Here is a 27689-nt window from a genome sequence, read left to right on the forward strand (position 1 = left end):
AAGAATTTACCATGCTAATGGACATCAGAAGAAAGCAGGAGTGGCAATCCTTATATCAGATCAATTACATTTTAAGCCAAAGACTATAATAAGAGATGAGGAAGGACACTATATCATACTCAAAGGGTCTGTCCAACAAGAAGATTTAACAATTTTAAATATCTATGCCCCCAACGTGGGAGCAGCCAACTATATAAACCAATTAATAACAAAATCAAAGAAACACATCAACAATAATACAATAATAGTAGGGGACTTTAACACTCCCCTCACTGAAATGGACAGATCATCCAAGCAAAAGATCAGCAAGGAAATAAAGGCCTTAAAAGACACACTGAACCAGATGGACATCACAGATATATTCAGAACATTTCATCCCAAAGCAACAGAATACACATTCTTCTCTAGTGCACATTGAACATTCTCCAGAATAGATCACATCCTCGGTCCTAAATCAGGACTCAAACAGTATCAAAAGATTGGGATCATTCCTTGCATATTTTCAGACCACAATGCTCTGAAGCTAGAACTCAACCACAAAAAGAAGTTTGGAAAGAACCCAAATACATGGAGACTAAAGAGCATCCTTCTAAAGAATGAATGGGTCAACCGGGAAATTAAAGAAGAATTGAAAAAATTACATGGAAACAAATGATAATGAAAATACAACGGTTCAAAATCTGTGGGACACAACAAAGGCAGTCCTGAGAGGAAAATATATAGCGGTACAAGCCTTTCTCAAGAAACAAGAAAGGTCTCAGGTACACAACCTAACCCTACACCTAAAGGAGCTGGAGAAAGAACAAGAAAGAAACCCTAAGCCCAGCAGGAGAAGAGAAATCATAAAGATCAGAGCAGAAATCAATGAAATAGAAACTAAAAAAACAATAGAACAAATCAACGAAACTAGGAGCTGGTTCTTTGAAAGAATTAATAAAATTGATAAACCCCTGGCCCGACTTATCAAAAGAAAAGAGAAAGGATGCAAATAAATAAAATCATGAATGAAAGAGGAGAGATCACAACTAACCTCAAAGAAATACAAAGTATTATAAGAACATACTATGAGAAACCCTACGCCAATAAATTTGACAATCTGGAAGAAATGGATGCATTCCTAGAAACATATAAATGACCACAACTGAACCAGGAAGAAATAGAAAGCCTGAACAGACCCATAACCAGTAAGGAGATTGAAACAGTCATTAAAAATCTCCAAACAAACAAAAGCCCAGGGCCAGACGGCTTCCCGGGGGAATTCTACCAAACATTTAAAGAAGAACTAATTCCTATTCTCCTGAAACTGTTCCAAAAAATAGAAAAGGAAGGAAAACTTCCAAACTCATTTGATGAGGCCCGCATCACCTGGATCCCAAAACCAGACAAGGATCCCATCAAAAAAGACAGCTATAGACCAATATCCTTGATGAGCACAGATGCGAAAATACTCAACAAAATACTAGCCAATAGGATTCAACAGTACATTAAAAGGATTATTCACCACGACCAAGTGGGATTTATTCCAGGGCTGCAAGGTTCGTTCAACATCTGCAAATCAGTCAATGTGATACAACACATCAATAAAAGAAAGAACAAGAACCATAGGATACTCTCAATAGATGCTGAAAAAGCATTTGACAAAGTACAGCATCCCTTCCTGATCAAAACTCTTCAAAGTGTAGGGATATAGGGCACATACCTCAATATCATCAAAGCCATCTATGAAAAACCCACTGCCAATATAATTCTCAATGGAGAAAAACTGAAAGCTTTTCCGCTAAGGTTAGGAACTCGGCAGGGATGTCCATTATCACCACTGCTATTCAATGTAGTACTAGAGGTCCTAGCCTCAGCAATCAGACAACAAAAGGAAATTAAAGGCATCCAAATCGGCAAAGAAGAAGTCAAATTATCACTCTTCACAGATGATATGATAGTATATGTGAAAACCCAAAAGACTCCACTCCAAAACTGCTAGAACTTATACAGGAATTCAGTAAAGTGTCAGGATATAAAATCAATGCACAGAAATCAGTTGCATTTCTCTACACCAACAGCAAGACAGAAGAAAGAGAAATTAAGGAGTCAATCCCATTTACAATTGCACCCAAAACGATAAGATACCTAGGAATAAACCTAACCAAAGAGGCACAGAATCTATACTCAGAAAACTATAAAGTACTCATGAAAGAAATTGAGGAAGTCACAAAGAAATGGAAAAATGTTCCATGCTCCTGGATTAGAAGAATAAATATTGTGAAAATGTCTATGCTACCTAAAGCAATCTACACATTTAATGCAATTCCTATCAAAGTACCATCCATCTTTTTCAAAGAAATGGAACAAATAATTCTAAAATTTATATGGAACCAGAAAAGACCTCGAATAGCCAAAGGGATATTAAAAAAGGAAGCCAACGCTGGTGGCATCACAATTCCGGACTTCAAGCTCTATTACAAAGCTGTCATCATCAAGACATCATGGTACTGGCACAAAAACAGACACATAGATCAATGGAACAGAATAGAGAGCCCAGAAATAGACCCTCAACTCTATGGTCAACTCATCTTCGACAAAGCAGGAAAGAATGTCCAATGGAAAAAAGACAGCCTCTTCAATAAATGGTGCTGGGAAAATTGGACAGCCACATGCAGAAAAATGAAATTGGACCATTTCCTTACACCACACACGAAAATAGACTCAAAATGGATGAAGGACCTCAATGTGCGAAAGGAATCCATCAAAATCCTTGAGGAGAACACAGGCAGCAACCTCTTCGACCTCAGCCGCAGCAACATCTTCCTAGGAACAACGCCAAAGGCAAGGGAAGCAAGGGGAAAAATGAACTATTGGGATTTCATCAAGATCAAAAGCTTTTGCACAGCAAAGGAAACAGTTAACAAAATCAAAAGACAACTGACAGAATGGGAGAAGATATTTGCAAACGACATATCAGATAAAGGACTAGTGTCCAGAATCTATAAAGAACTTAGCAAACTCAACACCCAAAGAACAAATAATCCAGTCAAGAAATGGGCAGAGGACATGAACAGACATTTCTGCAAAGAAGACATCCAGATGGCCAACAGACACATGAAAAAGTGCTCCATATCACTAGGCATCAGGGAAATACAAATCAAAACCACAATTAGATATCACCTCATACCTGTCAGAATGGCTAAAATCAACAAGTCAGGAAATGACAGATGCTGGCGAGGATGCGGAGAAAGGGGAACCCTCCTACACTGTTGGTGGGAATGCAAGCTGGTGCAGCCACTCTGGAAAACAGCATGGAGGTTCCTCAAAATGTGAAAATAGAACTGCCCTATGACCCAGCAATTGCACTACTGGGTATTTATCCTAAATATACAAATGTAGTGATCCAAAGGGGCACGTGCACCCGAATGTTTATAGCAGCAATGTCCACAATAGCCAAACTATGGAAAGAACCTAGATGTCCCTCAACAGATGAATGGATCAAGAAGATGTGGTTTATATACACGATGGAATACTATGCAGCCATCAAAAGAAATGAAATCTTGCCATTTGCGACAACATGGATGGAACTAGAGAGTATCATGCTTAGCGAAATAAGTCAAGCAGAGAAAGACAACTATCATATGATCTCCCTGATATGAGGAAGTGGTGATGCAACATGCTGGCTTAAGTGGGTAGGAGAAGAATCAATGAAACAAGATGGAATTGGGAGGGAGACAAACCATATGTGACTCTTAATCTCACAAAACAAACTGAGGGTTGCTGTGGGGAGGGGGGTTGGGAGAAGGGGGTGGGGTTATGGACATTGGGGAGGGTAGGTGCTTTGGTGAGTGCTGTGAAGTGTGTAAACCTGGTGATTCACAGACCTGTACCCCTGCGGATAAAAATATATGTTTATAAAAAATTAAAAATTAAAAAAAATATACATGACAAGAGAAAAAATATATATATATATACAAATATAGAAAGGGCCTCGTCAAAAAGAACCCTGAGTGTAAGATTTATATACTATCAGTAGAAGCACAAAAACACAGAAATACTTGTGGAAGAAAAAGATGGGAGAGTGGTTGTAACTTCTCAGTGTGGGTGATGAAGGTTGTTTTGATTCTTTCTGGATGTATCTTTATATCTTTTATAAGGACTCAACTTTCCTAAGATAAGGGGGGATTAGGAATTGGTTTACCTATAGGGGTGGCATTGATTGGGGAAAGGGGATTACCTTGAAATTTAACTCTATATGAATATTAGAAAATAAAAATTTAAAAAAAGGAATAAACTAAACTAAAATAAAATTTAAAAAAGAAATTTAAAAATAGAAATGCAAACGGAAAACTGGTGTATGTATCAAAAAGTTCAGGTTAGAAGATTATTATGGAATTTAATGTACTGGACATCTCACTGTGATGGTAAATAGGTTAAAAAATTATCTATATAATAATAAAAAAATAACTATATAAAAAATGAGCCAGAATATTGGGATCGAATTAATAATAAAAATTGTCCTATGAAGTAGTGGTTGTTGTTCTATTGTCATTTTTTTTTTTTTTTCCTTTCCTGGTTGGTTTTCTGGGGGAAGGTCCTTCCACGTGGGTTTTCAGTCCCTGAAGTTCTCTCAGCTAAGTCCTCCCGCCCCTCTCAAGGGGGTGGGCTCTGAGGAAACTGGTTTTTTTCAGGCTTTTGTGTCTGGAGATTTTTATATTTGTTCACTTTTGTTTTTCTCTCTCGCCTTGATCGCTTTTGATGGTTTTTGTAGGTTTAGAGGAAAGCAAACTGCACCCTGACCTCCCTCTCAGAGAGAAGCCTCAGTCCGGCTGCAGAGCCCATATAAATCCCCCCTTGGCCGCTGGCAGAGCAGGTTCCCAGTCGCAGTCTCCGGGGACTCAGGATTTTTTGCTTGTACCCAAAACCATGGCAGCGGCGGCTCTCTGGGCAGCTCCAGACTGCCAGAGAAGTTCCAAGCAGTGATCACACACTGAGATGTTCCCGCTGGCCCGGGCTGGGAGTGCCTGGTCTTTCAGGTCTGAGAGCACCCAGCTGGCATTTTTGTGCACCTCTCTCAGGGGAGGGTACGGGGCACGACTCGGGCTCTGATGGCACAGCAGGGCACTTGCATGGGGACTGCAAAAAGGCTGTGCTTCTGTTGGCTGGCGAGGCTCCCAGCACCTCACAGAAGCCAGGCCCCATGCACTCTTAGGCACACTGGTGGCTCAGGGACAAAGACCTGGTTTCTCCACCACACTCTTTCTGGCTCTGCGCCAGGGGTGGCTGTCCTGGGTCTGGGGACTTAAGCCCTGGCCCTAACACCCCGATTCCCGCAATTCCCCCCCCCCTCCGGTGATCCTTTGCTCTTTTTGAGTGCTTTCTACAAGACTCCGGAGATAATGCTGGTTCCCAGATGCAGGGCACTCTTGTATTGAATATTACTTTCCAATGGGTTGCCTCTGGTGGCTCCCTCCCCCTTTTGTTTATCTTCTGATATCAATCGCTGTTCCCACTCTGCTTTACCTGCCCACTGGCATCTTCTGCTCCAGTAGAGATCCAGACGTGCATAATTCTGATCTCAGGCTGATTTCGTGGGTGATTGGAGATCTTTGGAAGGTAATCAGCTCACTTTAGGGTGCAGGTTGAACGGGCACCTCCTTCTACTTCCCCGCCATCTTGTCTCCCCCCCCCCGTAATTTTGTTTTTTTAATCAAGATATTTTCCTATTTGTAAGATAGCTACACTAGGAAAAAAAAAAAATAACTTACCAGTATTTCTGTTCGTTAAAATTTCAACTTTAAACAATAGGGCAGGTCAATTTTTAAAGCTACAGAATGGTTTAGAATGTTAGAATACTTAATAACTGTAGAGCTTCTCTGTCTCTCTCCCTCTTTCTTATTCTTTTTATATAGTTAGTAACATTTTATTACCCGTGCTTCCCTCCTTTTAATTTGAGAACTCTTCTATGATCTTTTGGCTCTCAGAAGAGCTGACTCAAAAAGAAATCACTCACAATCCACAGTGATAATTAGTTTAGACAGGCATTTGAAAACTGTCAGATATGTATGTTCATTGAAAATTCTCTAGTGCTGTTATTTTAGTTTATCTCTCAAACATTAATAAAAATTATTTTGACATTCTAGACAGGATTTATTTTTAGGTAATTCTCACACTGGATAAAGACATCCAGGGCTAACATCACTTTTGACATAGCCTAGACCATCCTTTGGCAAGTTCTTTTTCAAACATAAAATTTGGTCCCTTACACTAGAATAGGACAAATTCATCTTAAAAATTATACTCCCATTTAACCTAGCATACAATTATGGTAACATTTTGGTTCTAATATGGATAACTTTTAAGATTTTCTGAATTTAATTTCCAAAACATCTTCCATCAGAAGCTCAAGGGAGGGATGCCTGGATGGCTCAGTTGGTTAATCATCCACCTTCAGTTCAGATCATGTTTCTGGGTCCTGGATTCAAGCCTTGCATTGGGTTCCCAGCTCAGCAGGGAGCCTCCTTCACCTTCTCCTCCCTGCTTGTGTTCTCTTTCTTGCTACTTCTATCTTTCTCTCAAATAAATAACTAAAATCTTAAAAACAAACAAACAAATGGAAAAAAAAAAAAACCAAGGGAATCCCATCTCTTTCAACTCCAAAACATGGCGAGTGGCGAGGAAACCACTGCATAAATTCTAGGAAAGAAATATCAGTGAACATTTCATTTTAGTGGTGGTGTAGCTTAACTAATGAGGTAATTAAAATTTAACAATATGAATGAGTTCTTTTTTTAATAACAGAAAATATTTTTTCTAGAATGATAGACTATTTACATATGAATAGTCTATCATATATACACACATATATTATGAGTAGAACTTAAAGCTTTCACCTTGAAATGTGACATCCTAAAACCCTGAACATCAATTTGCTGATTAACAATGTTTAGTTTAGTTATGGTACTTTCCTTTTGATCCTATAAGACATCATCATGCTTCATATTCACTAACTTTTGATGTGAAAGCCAAATTGTGAATTGACACCAAAATAGTCCATTTATTGATAAAATTAATCAAAACATAACTGTATTAACAGAACATTCGCAAAGTTATTCTTTCAGTAGTATGTTGTTTTGGCACCGTGGGAAAAGAAAAGTCAAATAATGACTTGAAAATTGCATCCAAAACTGTGTAAGTGATACAAAATCTGGAGACAGCTCAGCTTGGAAGTATTTTAAGGCAGAATCAGAATATATGTCATCTTAAATACTTACAATTTTAAGGCCATGGAGTAAATACTGCGACTTCAGACAGTTAAGAAAAAAATAGTACAACATATTTTGAAATCAATCTTTGAAATTTACAATCTTACCTTTCCTTCTTTTTTCCCAGATTTCCACTGATTTAGGATAAAATGGAGGCAAAGGGAGCAAAGGAAAACAAAACAAAACAAAAAACAAATACAAAAATCAGCTCTAATTTGTTATTGGAAATGCATTTTTTAATGTCATGAGTCCAATAGTAAACAATTTTGTTCTACTGAAACTATTTTCAACTTTTGTACTCTTCAGTGGCTTTGTAAATGGATATAGCAATATTGTAAATCTCGTGTACCAATATGAAGAGCCATATAGAATTCTTGAATCAGTATAAAAATTTCAGTTATATACTTAGCTCACATAGGCTTTGTCAAAGAAAAGGCATCCTTCTAATCAAATATTCTCTTATTTATTGTACTTATTTTTCATACATTTTTAATGTAAATGCCTTTATCTCAAGAATGAATATAATTCTTAAATAAACTAGAACTAGGTTGGTTTGAATTAATAAATTAGGAATAAACATAAGAAATATCTAAATGGCCTTGTGTACTATCCTTAAATATTAATTTTGGTGGTTCTTAGGAGCACCTTAATTCAATTCTATTCAACTGAATCATGTTCTTTTCTTTCTCATTATACCTAAGATGTTTTGTTATTTTGTTTACTCTCATTTAAAGCTTTTTTTTCCCCATTCAAACTCAGGAGACAAGTTAAATTAGTTTTAAGACTCCAACACCATTTAGGACATTAGTCATTTCGGTTCATTCTTCTTTGTAGATGGTGAATATACTGTATCATAAATGGATCAAATGTCTATATTTCTAGCTAATTTTGCTCCTAAACATCCTTTCTCCTTAAATTTTATCTGTTTCCTGTCATATTAATAGATATGCAAAAGTTTCTTTGAGAATCTTGTTGAATACAAAAACTCATAAAAAAATTAGAATAGAGGCAGTGTTGATTTTGGGGTAAATTCAAAGACAGATACACTTAACATCGAACATGCTCCACATTTTTAATCCAATAACTTATTCTCAAACTAAGAAAATACATTTTTCCTACCATTTTAATATAACTTGAGTTTCCAAAATGGACATTGAGGCAGTATCCACACATAAGCACAATTTTATTATCCAAGAAAATCAAAGTTCACCTTTTTTCCCTTCAATTTTGGTATTTATGTTTGCTCTATGATATTCATACTGATCTTGTGTTGATCAAATTCAGCCTTCAATGGCTCAGTATAAAAATTCTATTTGTGAAGGGATTGCCTTAGAATGATGAATTCAGTAATCTTTCAAGAAAGTGTCCTTGGATTTAATGCCTTAAATAATTGGAATTTACATCTCTCTTCTGTATGAATGTTAATTCTTAATGATATTCATTATGAGTGATAATTCAAATTTCCAACAGAAAAAAATCACATGGACCAAACCAAACCAAACCAAACCAAAACAAAACAAATAAAAAATAATAAAAAACCTTATACATATATAAGAATATAACATTAAAATATCATTTATTTTCAATATCACAATAGATCTTTTTATACTTGCACCATTAAAATTTACTTGCAATAACACAACAGATTTTAGTTAGATGTTTATCATTCATAAATCACTGAGCAATGCAAAAACATTAAAATCCTTAGGGATCCAAGTGAAGATATGAATGTTAATTACATCTATCTTTGTAAATTAATGAATTATTGAAAAGTTGATTAATGACTTAATCATTATTTAAGACTAGTCATCATTTTGAGGTGAGCTCCTCCCCACCACTTCAATGAAGAAAAAAAAAAAAAAAACAACTTCAGAATGTGTTTATTTTCCTAAATTTTATATTTTAATTATAAGCATTGTTGGGGCACCTGGGTGGCTCAGTGGGTTAAGCCTCTGCCTTTGGCTCAGGTCATGACCTCAGGGTCCTGGGATCGAGTTCCATATCTGGTTCTCTGCTCAGCGGGGAGCCTGCTTCCCCCTCTCTCTTTGTCTGCCTCTCTGCCTACTTATGGTCTCTCTCTCTGTCAAATAAATAAATCAAATCTTTAGGGGAAAAAATTGTCTATTTTTGCCTTTATTTGAGAATTTCTATTGAGAAAAGCTTAAAATAGATCAGCTGGATAATATTAAAAAGGATAGTCTTACATTAATCCACATTGATGTATGAAACAAAGGCAGAAGAAATATTATTAAATTTCCTTACTAAATAGAGCGTACTGACAAGTCCTTGAAATAGGCCAAGTGTCATTCCTCTAGGGACTCAACTGCCTAGATTTTAATACTTTGTTAATGTCAAAAGGCAATCCTAGTCTGAACCCCTTTCCCCTGCTCACACTCCCAGGATCCTGTAAGTCTACTTTAACATAAAAAAATTCCTATGGAAACTTTTATCTCTAAACGGCCCAAGATAAGGGTTAGTAATCATCCCCAAAACATATGGCCACCAATATACATCTAAAAGCTCTCATGACTGATGTTTTATAAATGACCTTTTCCCAGTAATAGCTAATCCCCTCAAGATCCTGGAAACCTTTCTTCCAAAATTCTTTAGAGACTTAACACTATCCTTAACCTCCTCCCAACTGGAAAGTATATAATGGTATATTCCTCACTACCTTGGTGAAACTCTTTCTTCCCATAGGTCTTGTCTCCATGCTTTAACAAAACCACCTTTGTGCACCAAAGATGTCTCAAGAATTCTTTCTTGGCCATCATCATAGAAACTTAATGTCTTTCCTACATCACATAGTACCAAATAGGCTTTTGTTAAATGTTTCAAAATTAAATTAGTAATCGGGACTAAAACCTAAATCTGGAACCTATTCAAAATCAGATAGTCTTTCCATTGTACCACATTTACTTATAATCTTCCCAGCCCTCCAGAAATTTACACATTATACAAAATGCAATGATTTGTGGTCAGTAATCTTTCAATGTATTTCAGTTTGATAAATTATAAAATAAAAAAAACATATTTTATATTCCAGTGCACTTTTTTCCAGAATTCAAGTGGGAGAGTGAGGTTCTTGCCTCATGTAGTGAAAGAATGAATCTCCTAAACAAAGGAGAGCAAGTAAAACCATTGAGTTTTTTGTTTGTTTGTGTGTTTTTTGTTTTGTTTTGTTTTGTTTTAATTTCTTCTCAATGCAACAGTATTCATTGTTTTTGCACCACACCCAGTCCTCCATGAAATACGTGTCCTCCTTAAGATCCATCACCTGGCTTTTCCAACCTCCCACCCACTACCCCTTCAAAACCCTCAGGTTGATTTTCAGAGTCCATAGTCGTTCATGGTTCACGTCCCCTTCCAATTTCCCTCAACTCTCTTCTCCTCTCCATCTCCCCATGTCCTCCATGTTATTTTTTATGCTCTGCAAATAAGTGAAACCATATGATAATTGACTCTCTCTGCTTGACTAATTTCACTTAGCATAATCTCATCCAGTACCGTCCAGGTTGATACAAAAGTTGGGTATTCATGCTTTCTGATGGAGGCATAATACTCCATAGTGTATAAGGACCATATCTTCCTTATCCATTCATCTGTTGAAGGCCATAATGGTTCTTTCCACAGTTTGGCAACTGTGGCCATTGCTGCTATAAACATTGGGGTACAGATGGCCCTTCTTTTCATTACATCTGTATCTTTGGGGTAAATACCCAGTAGTGCACTGGCAGGGTCATAGCGAAGTTGTATTTTTAACTTCTTGAGGAATCTCCACACTGTTCTCCAAAGTGGCTGCACCAACATGCATCCCCACCAACAGATTAAGAGGATTCCCCTTTCTCCACATCCTCTCTAACACACGTTGTTTCCTGTCTTGCTGATTTGCCCATTTTAGCTGGTGGATGGTGGTATCTCAATGTGGTTTTAATTTGATGGCTAGTGATGGTGAACATTTTTTCAGGTGTCTGATAGCCATTTGTATGTCTTCATTGGAGAAGTGTCTGTTCATATCTTCTGCCCATGTTTTTATATGATTATTTGTTTTGTGTGTGTTGAGTTTGAGAAGTTCTTTATAGATCCTGGATATCAACCTTTTGTCTGCACTGTCATTTGCAAATATCTTCGCCCATTCTGTGGGTTGCCTCTTTGTTTTCTTGACTGTTTCCTTTGCTGTGCAGAAGCTTTTGATTTTAATGAAGTCTCAAAAGTTCATTTTCACTTTTGTTTCCTTTGCCTTTGGAGACATATCTTGAAAGAAGTTGCTGTGGCTGATAACAAAGAGATTACTGCCTATGTTTTCCTGTAGGACTCTGCTGGATTCCTGTCTCACGTGGAGGTCTTTTAACCATTTTGAGTTTATCTTTGTGTACGGTGTAAGAGTGGTTGAGTTTCATTCTTCTACATATAGCTGTCCAATTTTACCAGCACCATTTATTGAAGAAACTGTCTTTTATACACTGTGTTTTTTCCTGCTTTGTTGAAGATTATTTGACCATAGAGTTGAGGGTCCATATCTGGGCTCTCTACTCTGTTCCACTGGTCTATGTGTCGGTTTTTATGCCAGTAGTATGCTGCCTTGGTGATCACAGCTTTGTAGTAAAGCTTGAAATCAGGTAACGTGATGCCACCAGTTTTATTTTCGTTTTTCAACATTTCTTTAGCAATTCAGGGTTTCTTCTGATTCCATACAAATTTTAGGATTATTTGCTCCAGCTCTTTGAAGAATACCGGTGGAATTTTGATTGGAATGGCATGAAAACTATAGATGGCTATAGGTAGTATAGACATTTTAACCATGTTTGTTCTTCCGATCCAAGAGCATGGAATGATTTTCCATCTTTTTGGGTCTTCTTCAATTTCTTTCATGAGTGTTTTGTAGTTCCTCGAGTACAGATCCTTTACCTCTTTGGTTAGCTTTATTCCCAGGTATCTTATAGTTCTTGGTGCTATAGTAAATGGAATTTATTCTCTAATTTCCCTTTCTGTATTTTCATTGTTAATGTATAAAAAGCCACAGATTTCTGTAATTGACTCTGTATCCAGCCATGTTGCTGAATTTCTATATGGGTTCTAGTAGTTTGGGGGTGGAGTCTTTTGGGTTTTCCATAAGGGATCATGTCATCTGCGAAGAGATAGACTTTGACTTCTTCATTGCCAATTTGGATACCTTGTATTTCTCTTTGTTGTCTGATTGCTGCTGCTAGGACTTCTAATACTATGTTGAACAAGAGTGGTGAGAGTGGGGATCCTTGTCGTGTTCCTGATCTCAGCGGGAAGGCTGCGAGCTTTTTCCCATTGAGGATGATATTTGCTGTGGGTCTTTCATAGACAGATTTGATGAAGTTCAGGAATGTTCCCTCTATCCCTATACTTTAAATGTTCCCTCTATCCCTATACAGGAACGGATGCTGGACTTTGTCAAATGCTTTTTCTGCATAAATTGAGAGGACCATGTGGTTCTCTCTTCTCTTATTAATTAGTTCTATCACATTGATTGATTTGTGAATGCTGAACCATCCTTGAAACACAGGGATGAATCCCACCTGGTCATGGTGGATAATCTTTTCAAGGTGCTGTCGGATCCTGTATGCTAGGATCTTGTTGAGAATCTTAGCATCCATATTCATCAGTGATATTGGTCTGAAATTCTCCTTTTTGGTAGGGTCTTTAGCTGGTGTGGGGATCAGGGTAATGCTGGCTTCATCAAAAAAGTTTGGAAGTTTTCCTCCTGCTTTAATTTTTTGAAACAACTTCAGGAGAATAGATGTTATTTCATCATTGAAAGTTTGGTAGAATTCTGCAGGGAATCCATCAGGTCCTGGACTCTTGTTTTTTGGGAGCTTTTTATCACTGCTTCAATCTCGTTACTAGATATCAGCCTATTCAATTTGTCAATTTCTTCCTCGTTCAATTTTGGGAGTTTATAGTTTTCCAGGAATGCTTTCATTTAATCTAGGTTGCTTAGCTTATTGGCATATAACTGTTGATAATGACTTCTAATGATTGTTTCTACTTCCTTGGTGTTAGTTGTAATCTCTCCCTTTTCATTCATAATTTTATGAATTTGAGCTTTCTCTCTTTTCTTTTGGATTAGTGTGGCCAATAGTTTATCAATCTTATTGATTCTTTCAAAAAACCAGCTTCTAGTTTCATTGATATGTTCTACTCTATCTCTGGTTTCTACCTCCTTGATCTCAGCTCTAATCTTGATTATTTCCCTTCTTATGTGTGGAGTTGGTTTGATTTGTTGTTGATTCTCCATTTCTTTAAGGTGTAGAGACAGCTGCTGTGTTCTGGATTTTTCAATTTTTTGAGAAAGGCTTGTATGGCTATGTACTTCCCCTTAGGACCGCCTTTGCAGAATCCCATATGTTTTGGACTGAAGTGTCTTCATTCTCATTGGTTTCCATGATTTTGTTCAGTTCTTCTTTGATCTCCTGGTTGATCCAGGCATTCTTAAGCAAGGTGGTCTTTAGCTTCCAGGTGTTTGAGTTCCTTCCGAACTTTTCCTTGTGATTGAGCTCAAATTTCAAAGCATTGTGATCTGAGAATATGCAGGGAATAATCTCAGTCTTTTGGTATAGGTTTCATCCTGATTTGTGACCCAGTGTGTGGTCTATTCTGAAGAAGATTCCATGTGCACTTGAGAAGAATGAATATTCTGTTGTTTTAGGGTGGAATATTCTGTATATATCTATGAGGTCTATCTGGTCCAATGTGTCATTCAATGCTCTTGTTTCTTTATTGATTTTCTGCTTCAATGATCTATTTCTGAGAGAGGTGTGTTATGATCTCCTACTATTAATGTATTTATATCAATATGACTCTTTATCTTGATTAACAGTTTTCTTATGTGATTGGCTGCTACCATATTGGGGGCATAGATATTTACAATTTATCTTGGTGGATAGTCTCTTTAAGAATGATGTAGTGTCCTTCTGTATCTCTGACTACAGTCTTTAGTTTAAAATCTAATTTATCTGATATGAGAATTGCTACCTCGGCCTTCTTTTGACACCCTTGGCATTAAAGATGTTTCTCCATCCCTTCACTTTCAGTCTGGTGTATTCTTAAGTTCCAAATGGGTCTCTTGTAGACAACATATGGATGAGTCCTGTTGTTTTATCCAATCTGCAACCCTGTGTCATTTTATGGGTGCATTTAGAACATTCACATTGAGCGTGATTATTGAGAGATACGTTTTTATTGACGTTTGTGTTACCTTTGAAGTCTTTCTTTCTGTAGATTACTTCTATATTTCTGTTCAATGATATTCTTAGGATTTTTCCTCTTTTATAGAACTCCCCCTTAATGTTACCTGCAGTGTCAGCTTGGTGGTTGCAAGGTCTTTTAAGCCTTGCCAGTCTTGGAAACTCTTTATCTCTCCATCCATTTTGAATGTCAGTCTTACTGGATGAAGTATTCTTGGCTGCATGTTCTTCTAATTTAGTGCCCTGAATATATTTTGCCAGCCCTTTCTGACTTGCCAGCTTTCTGTGGCAGGTCTGACATTATTCTGTTTGGCTTTCCTCTGTAGATAAGGAGCTTCTTATTCTTAGCTGCCTTCAAGAAGGCCTGACTACAATTATAATTCTTCATTCTTACTATTAGGTGTCTTGAAGACTTTCAATAATCTATAACCTTGAGGGGAGACCGTTCTGCCTCTAGAACATGAACGCTGGTTCCATTTGTGGGATTGGGAAAATTTTCATAGAGAACTTGTTCCACTATATCTTCTAGACTTCTTTCTCTCTCCTCCCCTTCAGGGATTCCAATAATTCTGACATTGGAATGTTTCATGGCATAATTTCTTTCCCGGATTCTGTTTTCATAGCCTCTAAGCTGTTTGTTCCAGGCTTCCTCCTGATCCTTTCTCTCTATCTGTTTTTCCTCCAGATCACTAATTCTATCTTCTGTCTCAGTTACCCTAGCTTTTAGAGAATTTAGATTAGATTGAAACTCATTGAGAGCATTGTGAACATCATCCCTGGTGGCTTTCAGTTCTTCCCTAACATTGTGTACATCATCCCTGGTGGCTTTCAGTTTTGCCCTGATCAATTGATTTGGTCATCCATGGCTTTCTCCAACCTAACTATTGCCTGGATTGTTAGCCTGAATTCCCTTTTTGATATATTGTCTATGTGGATAGCCATTAGTTCTGTTGCAGAAGGCCCATCCTCTGTATTTTTCTTCTGTTTGGCATTCCTTCTCCTAGTCATTTTGGTGATACATGACTGAACGGGTGTAGCTGGATGTATTGTCTGCAGTGCAGTCAAGGTTCACCCTGGAATGCATCTGAGAAATTAGGACTCCCCACCCAAACGAAAGAAAAAAGAAAGAGGGAAAAAAGAAAAGAAAAAGAATAAAGAGAGAGAGGGAGACAGGAAAAAAAAAAAAAAGAAAGATAAAAGAGAAAGCTTGGCTCAAATGGACCATGAGGTAAGATTTATGAGATATACAAACAGTAAACAGACAAACAAAAAGACTGATAAAAGTACATGACAAGAGAAAAAAAATACATATATACAAGCAAATAAATAAATAAATAAAAAGAACCTCGTCAAAAAGAACCCCAAGTATAAGATTTATATACTATCAGGACAAACACAAATACACAGAAACACTGGCAGAAAAAAAAGATGTGAGAGTGGTTATAAATTCTCAGTATGGACAAGGAAGGTTATTTTGATTCTTCCTGGATGTATCTTGATATCTTTGTTAAAGGACTCAACTTTCCTAAGATAAAGGGGGATTAAAAATTGGTTTACCTATATGGGTAGCATTCATTGGGGCAAGGGGATTACCTTGAAGTTTAACTCTATATGAATATTAAGAAATAAAAATAAAAACAATAAAGTAAACTAAACTAAACTAAAATTTTAAAAATTAAAAAATAGAAAAGCAAAAGATAAAACATGGGTATATGTATCAAAAAGTAGAAGGTTATTATGGAATTTGATGTACTGGATATCTCACTGTGATTCTAAATAGGTTAAAAATTATTTATATAAAAAATGAACCAGAATAGTGGGAATAAATTAAAAATAAAAGTTGTATCAATGAAGTAGTGGTGGTTGTTCTTTTGCTGTCTCTCTTTCTTTCTTTCTTTCTTTCTTTCTTTCTTTCTTTCTTTCTTTCTTTCTTTCTTTCTTTCTTTCATTTTTCCAGTTGACTTTCTGGGGGAAGGGCCTGACACGTGGGTTTTCAGGTAGTGTTCCCTGAGTTTTGTCCTCCCCTCCCTTCAAGGGGGTGGGATCTGAGGAAACCGGTTTTTCAGGCTTTTGTTCTCTGGAGGATTTTATGTTTGTTTGTTCATTTGTTTTCTCTCGCCTTGACAGCTTTCGATGGTTTTTGTAGGTTTAGAGGAAAGTAAACTGCACCCTGACCTCCCTCTCAGAGAGAAGCCTCAGTCTGTTCCCTTCTGGGTGCTGCAGAACACATAAGTCCCCCTCGGCTAGCAGAGTACCTTCCGAATCGCAGTCCCTGGGGACACAGGAACTCCTGCTTGTACCCAAAACCACGGCGGCGGCAGCTGTCTGGGCAGCTTCAGACCACCAGAGAGGTTCCAAGCAGCAATCCCACATGGAGATTTTCCCACTGGCCCAGGCTGGGAGTGCCTCATCTTTCCAGGTCCAAGAGTGCTGGGCTGGCACCTGCACGCACCTCTCTCAGGGAAGGGTGTGATGTGTGACTCAGGCTCTGATAGCACAGCACGGTGCGTGCATGGGGATGGCAAAAAGTCTGTGCTTCTGCCGGCTGGTGAGGCTCCCAGCCTCTCATGGGAGCCAGACCCCATGCACTCTCAGATGTGATCACAGTTCAGGGACCAAGACCTGGTTTCTCCGCTGCACTCTCTTTGGCTCAGTGCCAAGGGTAGCTGTCCTGGGTCCAGGGACTTAAGCCCCTGTCCCTAACTGCTCCAATTCCCACAATTTACCCCTGCAATCCTTTGCTCTTTTTGAGTGCTTTTAACCAGACTCCAAGTTAATGCTGGTCCCCAGTCACAGGGCACTCTCGTATTGGGGTATTACTTTCCGATGGTTAGTTTCTGGTGGCTCCCTCCCTCTTTTGTTTATCTTCCGATATCAGTCTGACGTTCCCACTCTGCTTTACCTGCCCACTGGTGTCTTCTGCCCCGATAGAGATCCAGAAGTGTATAATTCTAATCTCAGGCTGATTTCATGGGTGATCGTAGTTCTTTGGTAGGTAATCAGCTCAGTTTAGGGTACAGGTTGAAATGGAGCCTCCTCCTACTTCTCCGCTATCTTGTCTCCCCTTCTGTCCATTTTTTAATTGGATTATTTGGGTTTTTTTGGGTGTTAAGTGTTACAAGTTTTTACAGATTTTAGATACTAATCCTTTATCAGATATGTCCCTTGCAAATATCTTCTCCCATCCCAAAATTTAACTTTAGTTTTGCTGATTGTTTTCTTTTCTGTGATGAAGCTTTTAATTTTTAGGTAGTCTCAATGGTTTGTTTGTACTTTCATTTCCCTTGCCTCAGGAGACATAGTAATAAGTTGCTACAACTGCTGTCAAAGATGTTACTGTCTGTGTTCTCCTCTAGGATTTTGGTGGTTTCCTGTCTCACAGTTAGGTCTTTCATTCATTTTGAATTTTTTTTTTTTTTTCTGTATGGTGTAAAACACTGGTCCAGTTTAACTCCTGTACTTGTTGCTGTCCAGTTTTACTAACACTATTTGTTGAATAGACTGTATTTTTCCCATTGTATACTCTTTTCTGCTTTGTCAAAGATCAATTGGCCATATAGTTGTGGGGACCATTTCTGGGTTCTCTATTAGGTTCCATTGATCTATGTCTGTTTTTGTGCCAGTACCATACTCTCTGTATCATTATAGCTTTGTAATATAACTTGAAGTCTGGAATTTTGATGCTTCCACCTTTGTTTTTCTTTTTCAAGATTTTTTTGGTTAATTGGGGTTTTCACTTTTTCATGCAAATTCTAGGATTGTTTGTTACAGCTGTAGGAAAGTGCTGGTGGTATTTCAATTGGGATTGCATTAAATGTGTACAGTGCTTTGGATAGTATAGAAATTTTAACATTTTTTTTCTTCCAAGACAAAAGCATATAATAGTTTTGCATTTTTTTGTGCCATCTTCAATTTCTTTGTTCAATGTTTTATAGTTTTTAGAATACATACCTTTTACCTCTTTGGTGAAGTTAATTCCTATGTATCTTATTGGCTTTGATGTAATCATATATAGAATTGACTTCATGATTTATATTTCTGCTCCATTATTGGTATGTAGAAATGCAAAAGATTCCTGTATTTTGATTTTGTATACTGCAACTTTACTGAATTTGCTTATCTGTTCTATCAATTTTTTGGTGGCGTCTTTCAGGTTTTCTGTATAGAGGATCATGTCACCTCGAAGACTTATGCAAATAGCAGAAGTTTGACTTCTTGCTTGCTGATTTGGATGTCCTTTATTTCTTTGTGTTGTTTGGTTGCTGTGGCAAGACCTTCCAAACTGTATTAAGTAACATAGTGCTGAGAATGGACATCCATGTCTTGCTGATGACCTTAGAGGAAAAGCTGTCAGTTTTTTCCCATGGAGGGTAATAATAGCTGTGAATTTTTCACATTTGGCCTTTACTATTTTGAAGTATGTTCCCTCTAAATCTACTTTGTTGAAGGTCTTTATTATGAATGGATGTTGTATTTTGTCCAATGCTTTTTCTGCAATATTTGAATGATCATATGGTTCTTATCCTTTCTTTTATCACACTGTTTGATTTTGTACTACTGAACCAAGCTTGCAGCAGAGAAATAAATCCCACTTGATCATAGTGAATGATATTTGTTAACGTACTGTTGGATTTGATGTGTTCGTATTTTATCGAAAAATTTTGCATCCATGTGCATCAGGAATATTGACCTGTAGTTCTCTTTTTTAATTGAGTCTTTGCCTAGTTTTGGTATCAGGGTATAGCTAGCCTCAGAATGAATTGGGGAGTTTCCCCATCTTTTTTTCATTTTTTGAAATATTTTGAAAATAATAGATATTATCTCTTCTTTAAATAATTGGTAGAATTCACATGTGAAACCATGTGATTCCGGACTTCTGTTTGTTGTTAAGAATTTTTATTACTGATTCAATTGCTGGTTATCAGTCTGTTCAAGTTTGCTTTTTCTTTATACTTCAGTTTTGGTAGTTTATATGTTTATAGTAACTTATCCATTTGTTCCCAGTTGTGCATTATGCCAACTTGTTGGCACATAATTGTTCATAAAATTTTTAATAATTGCTTGCTTTTCTGTGGTATTGGCTTTTATTTCTCTGCTTTCATTTGTGATTAAATTTATTGGAGTTTTTAAATTTTTCTTTTCAATAGTCTGGCTAAGGGTTTATAAATTTTATAAATTTTGTTAAAGACCTAGGTCCTGGTCTCTGTGATCTGTTCATATGTGTTTTTTGTTTGTTTGTTTTGTCTGTTTTATTTTCTATGTAATTTATTTCTGCTCTAATATTATTTCTCTTCTGTTAAAGTTATGCTTCATTTATTGTTCTTTTCCTACCTACTTTAGGTGCAAGGTTAAGTTGTTTATTTTTCTTGTCTCTTAAGGTAAGCTTATATTGGTAAATACGTCCCTCTTTTTTAAATTTATTTTTATTTATTTTCAGCATAACAGTATTCATTATTTTTGCACCACAAACAGTGCTCCATGCAATTCTTGCCCTCTATAATACCCACCACCTGGTAACCCAACCTCCCACTGCCTTGCCACCTCAAACCCCTCAGATTGTTTTTCAGAGTCCATAGTCTCTCATGGTTCACCTCCCTTTCCAATGTCCCCCAACTCCCTTCTCCTCTCTAACTCCCCATATCCTCCATGTTATTTGTTATGCTCCACAAATAAGTGAAACCATATGATAATTGACTCTCTCTGCTTGACTTATTTCACTCAGCATAATCTCTTCCATCCCATCCATGTTGCTACAAAAGTTGGGTATTCATGCTTTCTGATGGAGGCATAATACCCCATAGTGTATATGGACCACATCTTCCTTATCCATTTGTCCATTGAAGGTCAACTTCGTACTTTCCACAGTTTGGTGACCGTAGCCATTGCTGTTATAAACATTGGGGTAGAGATGGCCCTTCTTTTCACTACATTTGTATCTTTGGGGTAAATACCCAGTAGTGCAATGCCAACCTATGACGGGTCATGGGGAATTTCTATTTTTAATTTCTTGGGAATCTCCACAGTGTTCTCCAAAGTGGCTGCAACAACTTGCATTCCCACCAACAGTGTAAGACGGTTCCCCTTTCTCGACATCCCCTACAACACACGTTGTTTCTTGTGTTGCTAATTTTGGTCATTCTAACTGGTGTAAGGTGATATTTCAATGTGGTTTTAATTTGAATCTCCCTGAGGGCTAGTGATGATGAACATATTTTCATGTGTCTGAAAGCCATTTGTATGTCTTCATTGGAGAAATGTCTCTTCATATCTTCTGCCCATTTTTTTTATATGATTGTCTGTTTTGTGTGTGTTGAGTTTGAGTAGTTCTTTATAGATCCTGGATACCAACCTTTTGTCTGTACTGTCATTTACAAATATCTTCACCCATTCTGTGGGTTGCCGCTTTATTTTCTTGACTGTTTCCTTTGCTGTGCAGAAGCTTTTGATTTTGATAAAGTCCCAAAAGTTCATCTTCACTTTTGTTTCCTTTGCCTTTGGAGACATATCTTGAAAGATGTTGCTGTGGCTGATATCAAAGACATTACTGCCTATGTTCTCCTCTAGGATTCTGATGGATTCCTGTCTCACATTGAGGTCCTTTATCCATTTTGAGTTTATCTTTGTGTACGGTGTAAGAGAATGGTTGAGTTTCACTCTTCTACATATAGCTGTCCAGTTTTCCAAGCACCATTTATTGAAGAGACTGTCTTTTCCACTGTATATTTTTTCCTGTTTTGTCAAAGATTATTTGACCATAGAGTTGAGAGTCCATATCTGGGCTCTCTACTCTGTTCCACTGGTCTATGTGTCTGTTTTCATGCCAGGACCATGCTGTCTTGGTGATCACAGCTTTGTAGTAATGCTTGAAATTAGGTAGCTTGATGCTCCCAGTTTTATTTTTGTTTTTCAACATTTCCTTAGTGATTCAGGGTCTCTTTTGATTCCATACAAATTTTTGGATTATTTGCTCCAGCTCGTTGAAGAATACCGGTGGAATTTTGATCGGAATGGCACCAAAAGTATAGATTGCTCTAAGCAGGATAGACATTTTAACAATGTTTATTCTTCCGATACAAGAGCATGGAATGGTCTTCCATCTTTTTGTGTCTTCTTCTATTTCTTTCATGAGTGTTCTGAGGTTCCTTAAGTACAGATCCTTTACCTCTTTGGTTACGTTTATTCCCAGGTATCTTATGGTTCTTGGAGCTATAGTAAATGGAATCAATTCTCTAATTTTCCTTTCTGTATTTTCATTGTTAGTGTATAAGAAAGCCACTGATTTCTTATAATACAAAGCCATTGACTTTGCATCCTGCCATGTTGCTGAATTGTTGTATGAGTTCTAGAGAGTTGGTGGTGGAGTCTTTTGGGTTTTCCATATAAAGAATCATGTCATCTGTGAAGAGAGAGAGTTTGACTTCTTCATTGCCAATTTGGATGCCTTGTATTTCTCTTTGTTGTCTGATTGCTGTTTCTAGGACTTCTAATACTATGTTGAACAAAAGTGGTGAAAGTGGGCATCCTTGTCTTATTCCTGATCTCAAGGGGAGGGCTGCAAGCTTTTTCCCATTGAGAATGATATTTGCTGTGGGTCTTTCATAGACAGGTTTGATGCAGTTCAGGAATGTTCCTCTATCCCTATACTTTGAAGTGTTTTAATCAGGAATGGATGATGGATTTTGTCAAATGCTTTTTCTGCATCGATTGAGAGGACCATGTGGTTCTTCTCTCTTCTCTTATTAATTTGTTCTATCACATTGATTGGTTTGCGAATGTTGAACCATCCTTGCAGCCCAGGGATGAATCCCAACTGATCATGGTGGATAATCTTTTTAATGTGCTGTTGGATCCTGTTTGCTAGGATCTTGTTGAGAATCTTAGCATCCATATTCATCAGTAATATTGATCTGAAATTCTCTTTTCTGGTAGGGTCTTTGCCTGGTTGGGGGATCAGGGTAATGCTGGCTTCATAGAATGATTCTGGAATTTTTCCTTCTGCTTCAATTTTTTTGAAGCAGCTTCAGGAGAATAGGTGTTATTTCTTCTTTGAAAGTTTGGTAGAATTCCCCAGGGAATGCGTCAGGTCCTGGGCTCTTGTATTTTAGGAGGTTTTTGATCAGTGCTTCAATCTCGTTACTAGATATTGGTCTATTCAGGTTGTCAATTTCTTCCTGGTTCAATTTTGGGAGTTTATAGTTTTCCAGGAATGCATCCCTTTCATCTAAGTTGCTTAGCTTATTGGCATATAACTGTTGATAATAACTTCTGACGATTGTTTCTACTTCCTTGTTGTTCGTTGTGATCTCTCCCTTTTCATTCATAATTTTATGAATTTGAACTTTCTCTCTTTTCTTTTGGGTTAGTGTTGCCAATGGTTTATTGATATTATTGATTCTTTCAAAAAAAAAAACAGCTTCTAGTTTCATTGATATGTTCTACTCTATCTCTGGTTTCTACCTCCTTGATCTCAGCTCTAATCTTGATGATATCTCTTCTTATGTGTGGAGTTGGTTTGATGTCTTGTTGATTCTCAAGTTCTTTAAGGTGTAGAGACAGCTGCTGTGTTCTGGATTTTTCAATTTTTTTGAGGGAGGCTTGGATGGCTATGTATTTCCCCCTTAGGACCACCTTTGCTGTATCCCATAGGTTTTGGACCAAAGTGTCTTCATTCTCATTGTTTTCCATCAATTTTTTCAGTTCTTCTTTGATCTGCTGGTTGATCCAAGCATTCTTAAGCAAAGTGGTCTTTAGCTTCCAGGTGTTTGAGTTCCTTCCGAACTTTTCCTTGTGATTGAGCTCAAATTTCAAAGCATTGTGATCTGAGAATATGTAGGGAATAATCTCAGTCTTTTGGTATAAGTTGAGTCTTAATTTATGACCCAGTGTGTGGTCTATTCTGGAGAAGGTTCCATGTGCACTTGAGAAAAATGAATATTCTGTTGTTTTAGGGTGGAATGTTTCGTATATATCTATGAGGTCTATCTGGTCCAGTGTGTCAGTCAATGTTCTTGTTTCTTTATTGATTTTCTGCTTCGATGATCTATTTCTGCGAGAGGCGTGCTAAGATCTCCTGCTATTAATGTAATCATTTCAATATGACTCTTTATCTTGATTAACAGTTTTCTTATGTAATTGGCTGCTCCCATATTGGGGGCATAGATATTTACAATTGTTAGATCATCTTGGTGGATAGTCCCTTTAAGGATTATGTAGTGTCCTTCTGTATCTCTGACTACAGTCTTTAGTTTAAAATCTAATTTATCTGATATGAGAATCGCTACCCGAGCCTTCTTTTGAGGCCCATTGGAATGAAAGATGTTTCTCCATCCCTTCACTTTCAGTCTGGTGTACCTTTAGGTTCAAAATTGGTCCCTTGTAGACAACATATGGATGGGTCCTGTCGTTTTATCCAATCTGCAACCCTGTTCTGTTTTATGGGCACATTTAGGCCATTGACATTGAGCGTGATTATTGAGAGATACGTTTTTATTGACATCGTGTTAGCTTTGAAGTCTTTCTTTCTGTAGATTCTCTTTATATTTGTGTTCAATGCTATTCTTAGGATATTTCCTCCTCTTTTATAGATCCCCCCTTAATATTTCCTGCAGTGTCAGCTTGGTGGTTGCATAGTCTTTAAAGCCTGTTGGTGTTGGAAACTCTTTATCTCTCCATCCATTTTGAATGTCAGTCTTACTGGATAAAGTATTCTTGGCTTCATGTTCTTCTCATTTAATGCCCTGGATATGTCTTTCCAGCCCTTTCGTTCTTGTCAGGTCTCTGTGGACTGGTCTGATGTTATTCTGATGGGCTTTCCTCTGTAAGTAAGGAGCCTTTTTGTCCTAGTGGCTTTCAAGAGATCATACCTACAATTATGATTCCTCAATTTGACTATCAGGTGTCGTGATGTTTTTTTTGGGATGTATAATCCTGGGTGCAGACCGTTCAACCTCTAGTACATGAACGCTGGTTCCATTCACGAGATTGGGAAAATTTTCATGAAGGACTTGTTCCACTATATCTTCTAGATTTCTTTCTTTTTCCTCCCCTTCAGGGATTCCAATAATTCTGACGTTGGAACGCTGCATGGCATCATTTATTTCCCTGATTCTGTTTTCGTGGTTTCTAAGCTGTTTGTTCCAAGCTTCCTCCTGATCCTTTCTCTCTATCTGTTTGTCTTCCAGATCACTAATTCTATCTTCTGTCTCAGTTACCCTAGCTTTGAGAGAGTTTAGATTAGATTGGAACTCATTGAGAGCATTGTGAACCTCCTCCCTGGTAGCTTTAAGCTCTACCCTAACATTGTGAACATCCTGTCTGTTTGCTTTCAGCTCGGCCCTAATCAATTCCATTTGGTCATCCATGGCTTTCTCCAACCTAGCTATTGCCTGGATAATTGTTAGCCTGAATTCTCTTTTCCACATATTGTCTATGTTGATAGCCATTAGCTCTGTTGCAGAAGGTTCATCCTCTGTATTTTTCTTCTGTCGGGCATTCCTCCTCCTAATCATTTTGGTGGGAGATGACTGAACAAATGTAGCTGGATGTATTAACCATGGTGCAGTCAAGGTGCACCCTGGAACACTTTTGAGCAATAAGGATTCTCCACCCAATCGAGAGACAAAAGAAAAGAAAAAGAAAAAGAAAAGAGATAGAGACAGGAAAGAAAGGGAAGATGAAAGAGTAGTTTCAGCCCAAATGGGCCCCAAGGTAAGATTTATGAAGTAGACAAACAAAAACAGACAAACAAAAAGACTGATAAAATTATATGAGAAGAGTAAAGATATATATATATATATACAAATAAAAGAAGAACCTTGTCAAAAAGAACCTGAAGTATAAGATTTATATACTATCAGGACAAACACAAAACCACAGACATACTTGTGAAAGAAAAAGATGGGAGAGTGGTTATAAATTAGTGTGGGCAAGGAAGGTTGTTTTTATTCTTCCTGGATGTATCTTTATATTTTTGTTAAAGGACTCAACATTCCTAAGAGAAAGGGGGATTAAAAATTGGTTTACCTCATTGTGGTTTTGATTTGTATTTCCCTGATGCCGAGTGATATGGAGCACTTTTTCATGTGTCTGTTGGCCATCTGGATGAGATATCACCTCACACCAGTTAGAATGGCTAAAATCAACAAGTCAGGAAATGACAGATGCTGGCGAGGATGCGGAGAAAGGGGAACCCTCCTACACTGTTGGTGGGAATGCAAGCTGGTGCAGCCACTCTGGAAAACAGCATGGAGGTTCCTCAAAATGTTGAAAATAGAACTGCCCTATGACCCAGCAATTGCACTACTGGGTATTTACCCTAAAGATACAAACGTAGTGATCCAAAGGGGCACGTGCACCCGAATGTTTATAGAAGCAATGTCCACAATAGCCAAACTATGGAAAGAACCTAGATGTCCCTCAACAGATGAATGGATCAAGAAGATGTGGTATATATACACGATGGAATACTATGCAGCCATCAAAAGAAATGAAATCTTGCCATTTGCGACAACATGGATGGAACTAGAGCATCTCATGCTTAGTGAAATAAGTCAAGCAGAGAAAGACAACTATCATATGATCTCCCTGATATGAGGAAGTGGTGATGCAACATGCTGGCTTAAGTGGGTAGGAGAAGAATAAATGAAACAAGATGGGATTGGGAGGGAGACAAACCATAAGTGACTCTTAATCTCACAAAACAAACTGAGGGTTGCTGTGGGGAGGGGGGTTGGGAGAAGGAGGTGGTATTATGGACATTGGGGAGGGTAGGTGCTTTGGTGAGTGCTGTGAAGTGTGTAAACCTGGTGATTCACAGACCTGTACCCCTGGGGATAAAAATATATGTTTATAAAAAATAAAAAATTTTTTAAAAAATTGGTTTACCTTTGGGGGTAGTATTTATTGGGGAAAGGGAATTACTTTGAAGTTTAACTCTATATGAATGTTAGAAAATAAAAATAAAAAGGAATAAACTAGACTAAACTAAACTAAAATTTTAAAAAAAGAAATTCAAAAAATAGAAATGCAAAAGAAAAACACAGGTGTATGTATCAAAAAGTTCACGTTGGAAGGTTATTATGGAATTTGATGTACTGGACAGCTCACTTTGATGGTAAATAGGTTAAGAAATTATTTATATATAAAAAGAAAATGAACCAGAATAGTGGGAACGAGTTAAAAATAAAGGTTGTGTTATGAAGTAGTGGTGGTTGTTCTCTTAGTCTTTTTTTTCTTTCTTGGTTTGTTTTCTGGGGGAGGGGCCTGCCACATCGGTTTTCAGTCAATGATAGTTCCCTGAGTTAAGTCCTCCCACCCCCCTCAAGAGGTAGGGCTATGAGGTAACTGTTTTTTTTTTCAGGCTTTTGTTCTCTGGCGGTTTTTACTCATTTGTTTCCATGTACGTACATGTGTTTCTTTTTTGTTTCAATTTCCTTGACTTCCTTGTTTAATCATTCAAGCTTTAGTAGCACGTTGTTTAACCTGCACTTATTTGTGGTTTTTCAAAACTTTTTCTTTTGGTTGACTTCTAGTTTCAGAATTATGTGGTCAATAATGATGCATGGTATGGTTTTAATCTTTGTGTGCATTTTGATGCCTGATTTGTGACCAACTATGTGATTGTATTCTGGAGAATGCCCCAAGTCCTCTTGTAAAGAATGTGTATTCTGTTGCTTTAGGAATCAATCTGTTAAGCCACACTGCTCCAGCATGTCATTCAAAGCCATTATTTCCTTGTTGATTTCTGCTTAGATGATCTGTCCATTGATATAAGTGAGAAGTTAAAGTCCCTTACTATTTGTGTGTTATTATCAATGATTCCTTTATGTTTGTTATTTTTTTTAAGATTCTGTTCATTTATTTGAAAAAGAGAGAGCAAAAGACCACAAGTAGGGGGGCACCTGGGTGGCTCAGTGGGTTAAGCCGCTGCCTTCGGCTCAGGTCATGATCTCAGGGTCCTGGGATCGAGTCCCACATCAGGCTCTCTGCTCAGCAGGGGGCCTGCTTCCCTTCCTCTCTCTCTGCCTGCTTCTCTGTCTACTTGTAGTCTCTGTCTGTCAAATAAATAAATAAAATCTTAAAAAAAAAAAAAAAACCACAAGTAGGGGCGCCTGGGTGGCTCAGTGGGTTAAAGCCTCTGCCTTAAGCCCAGGTCATGATCCCAGGGTCCTGGGGTCGAGCCCTGCATTGGGGCTCTCTGCTCAGCAGGGAGCCTGCTTCCCCCTCTCTC

The 27689-nt window shown here is 37.6% G+C and overlaps 1 protein-coding gene across 3 annotated transcripts in view; it reads right to left on the reverse strand.

Moving 5' to 3' along the window:
- The window catches only part of PCDH11X (protocadherin 11 X-linked), a 421474-nt gene that overhangs the window by 111382 nt on the left and 282403 nt on the right, over nucleotides 1–27689 (reverse strand). For 2 of the 3 annotated variants that reach the window (XM_082715957.1, XM_082715958.1), the window contains exon 5: nucleotides 7352–7378. The exons of the other annotated variant lie outside the window; for it this stretch is intronic. In XM_082715957.1, the coding sequence (XP_082572083.1) occupies nucleotides 7352–7378 (27 nt within the window). The remainder of the gene's footprint in view (nucleotides 1–7351; nucleotides 7379–27689) is intronic. 3 annotated transcript variants of the gene reach the window in all.

Source organism: Mustela nivalis, assembly GCF_964662115.1.
Source record: "Mustela nivalis genome assembly, chromosome: X".
Taxonomy (NCBI): domain Eukaryota; kingdom Metazoa; phylum Chordata; class Mammalia; order Carnivora; family Mustelidae; genus Mustela; species Mustela nivalis.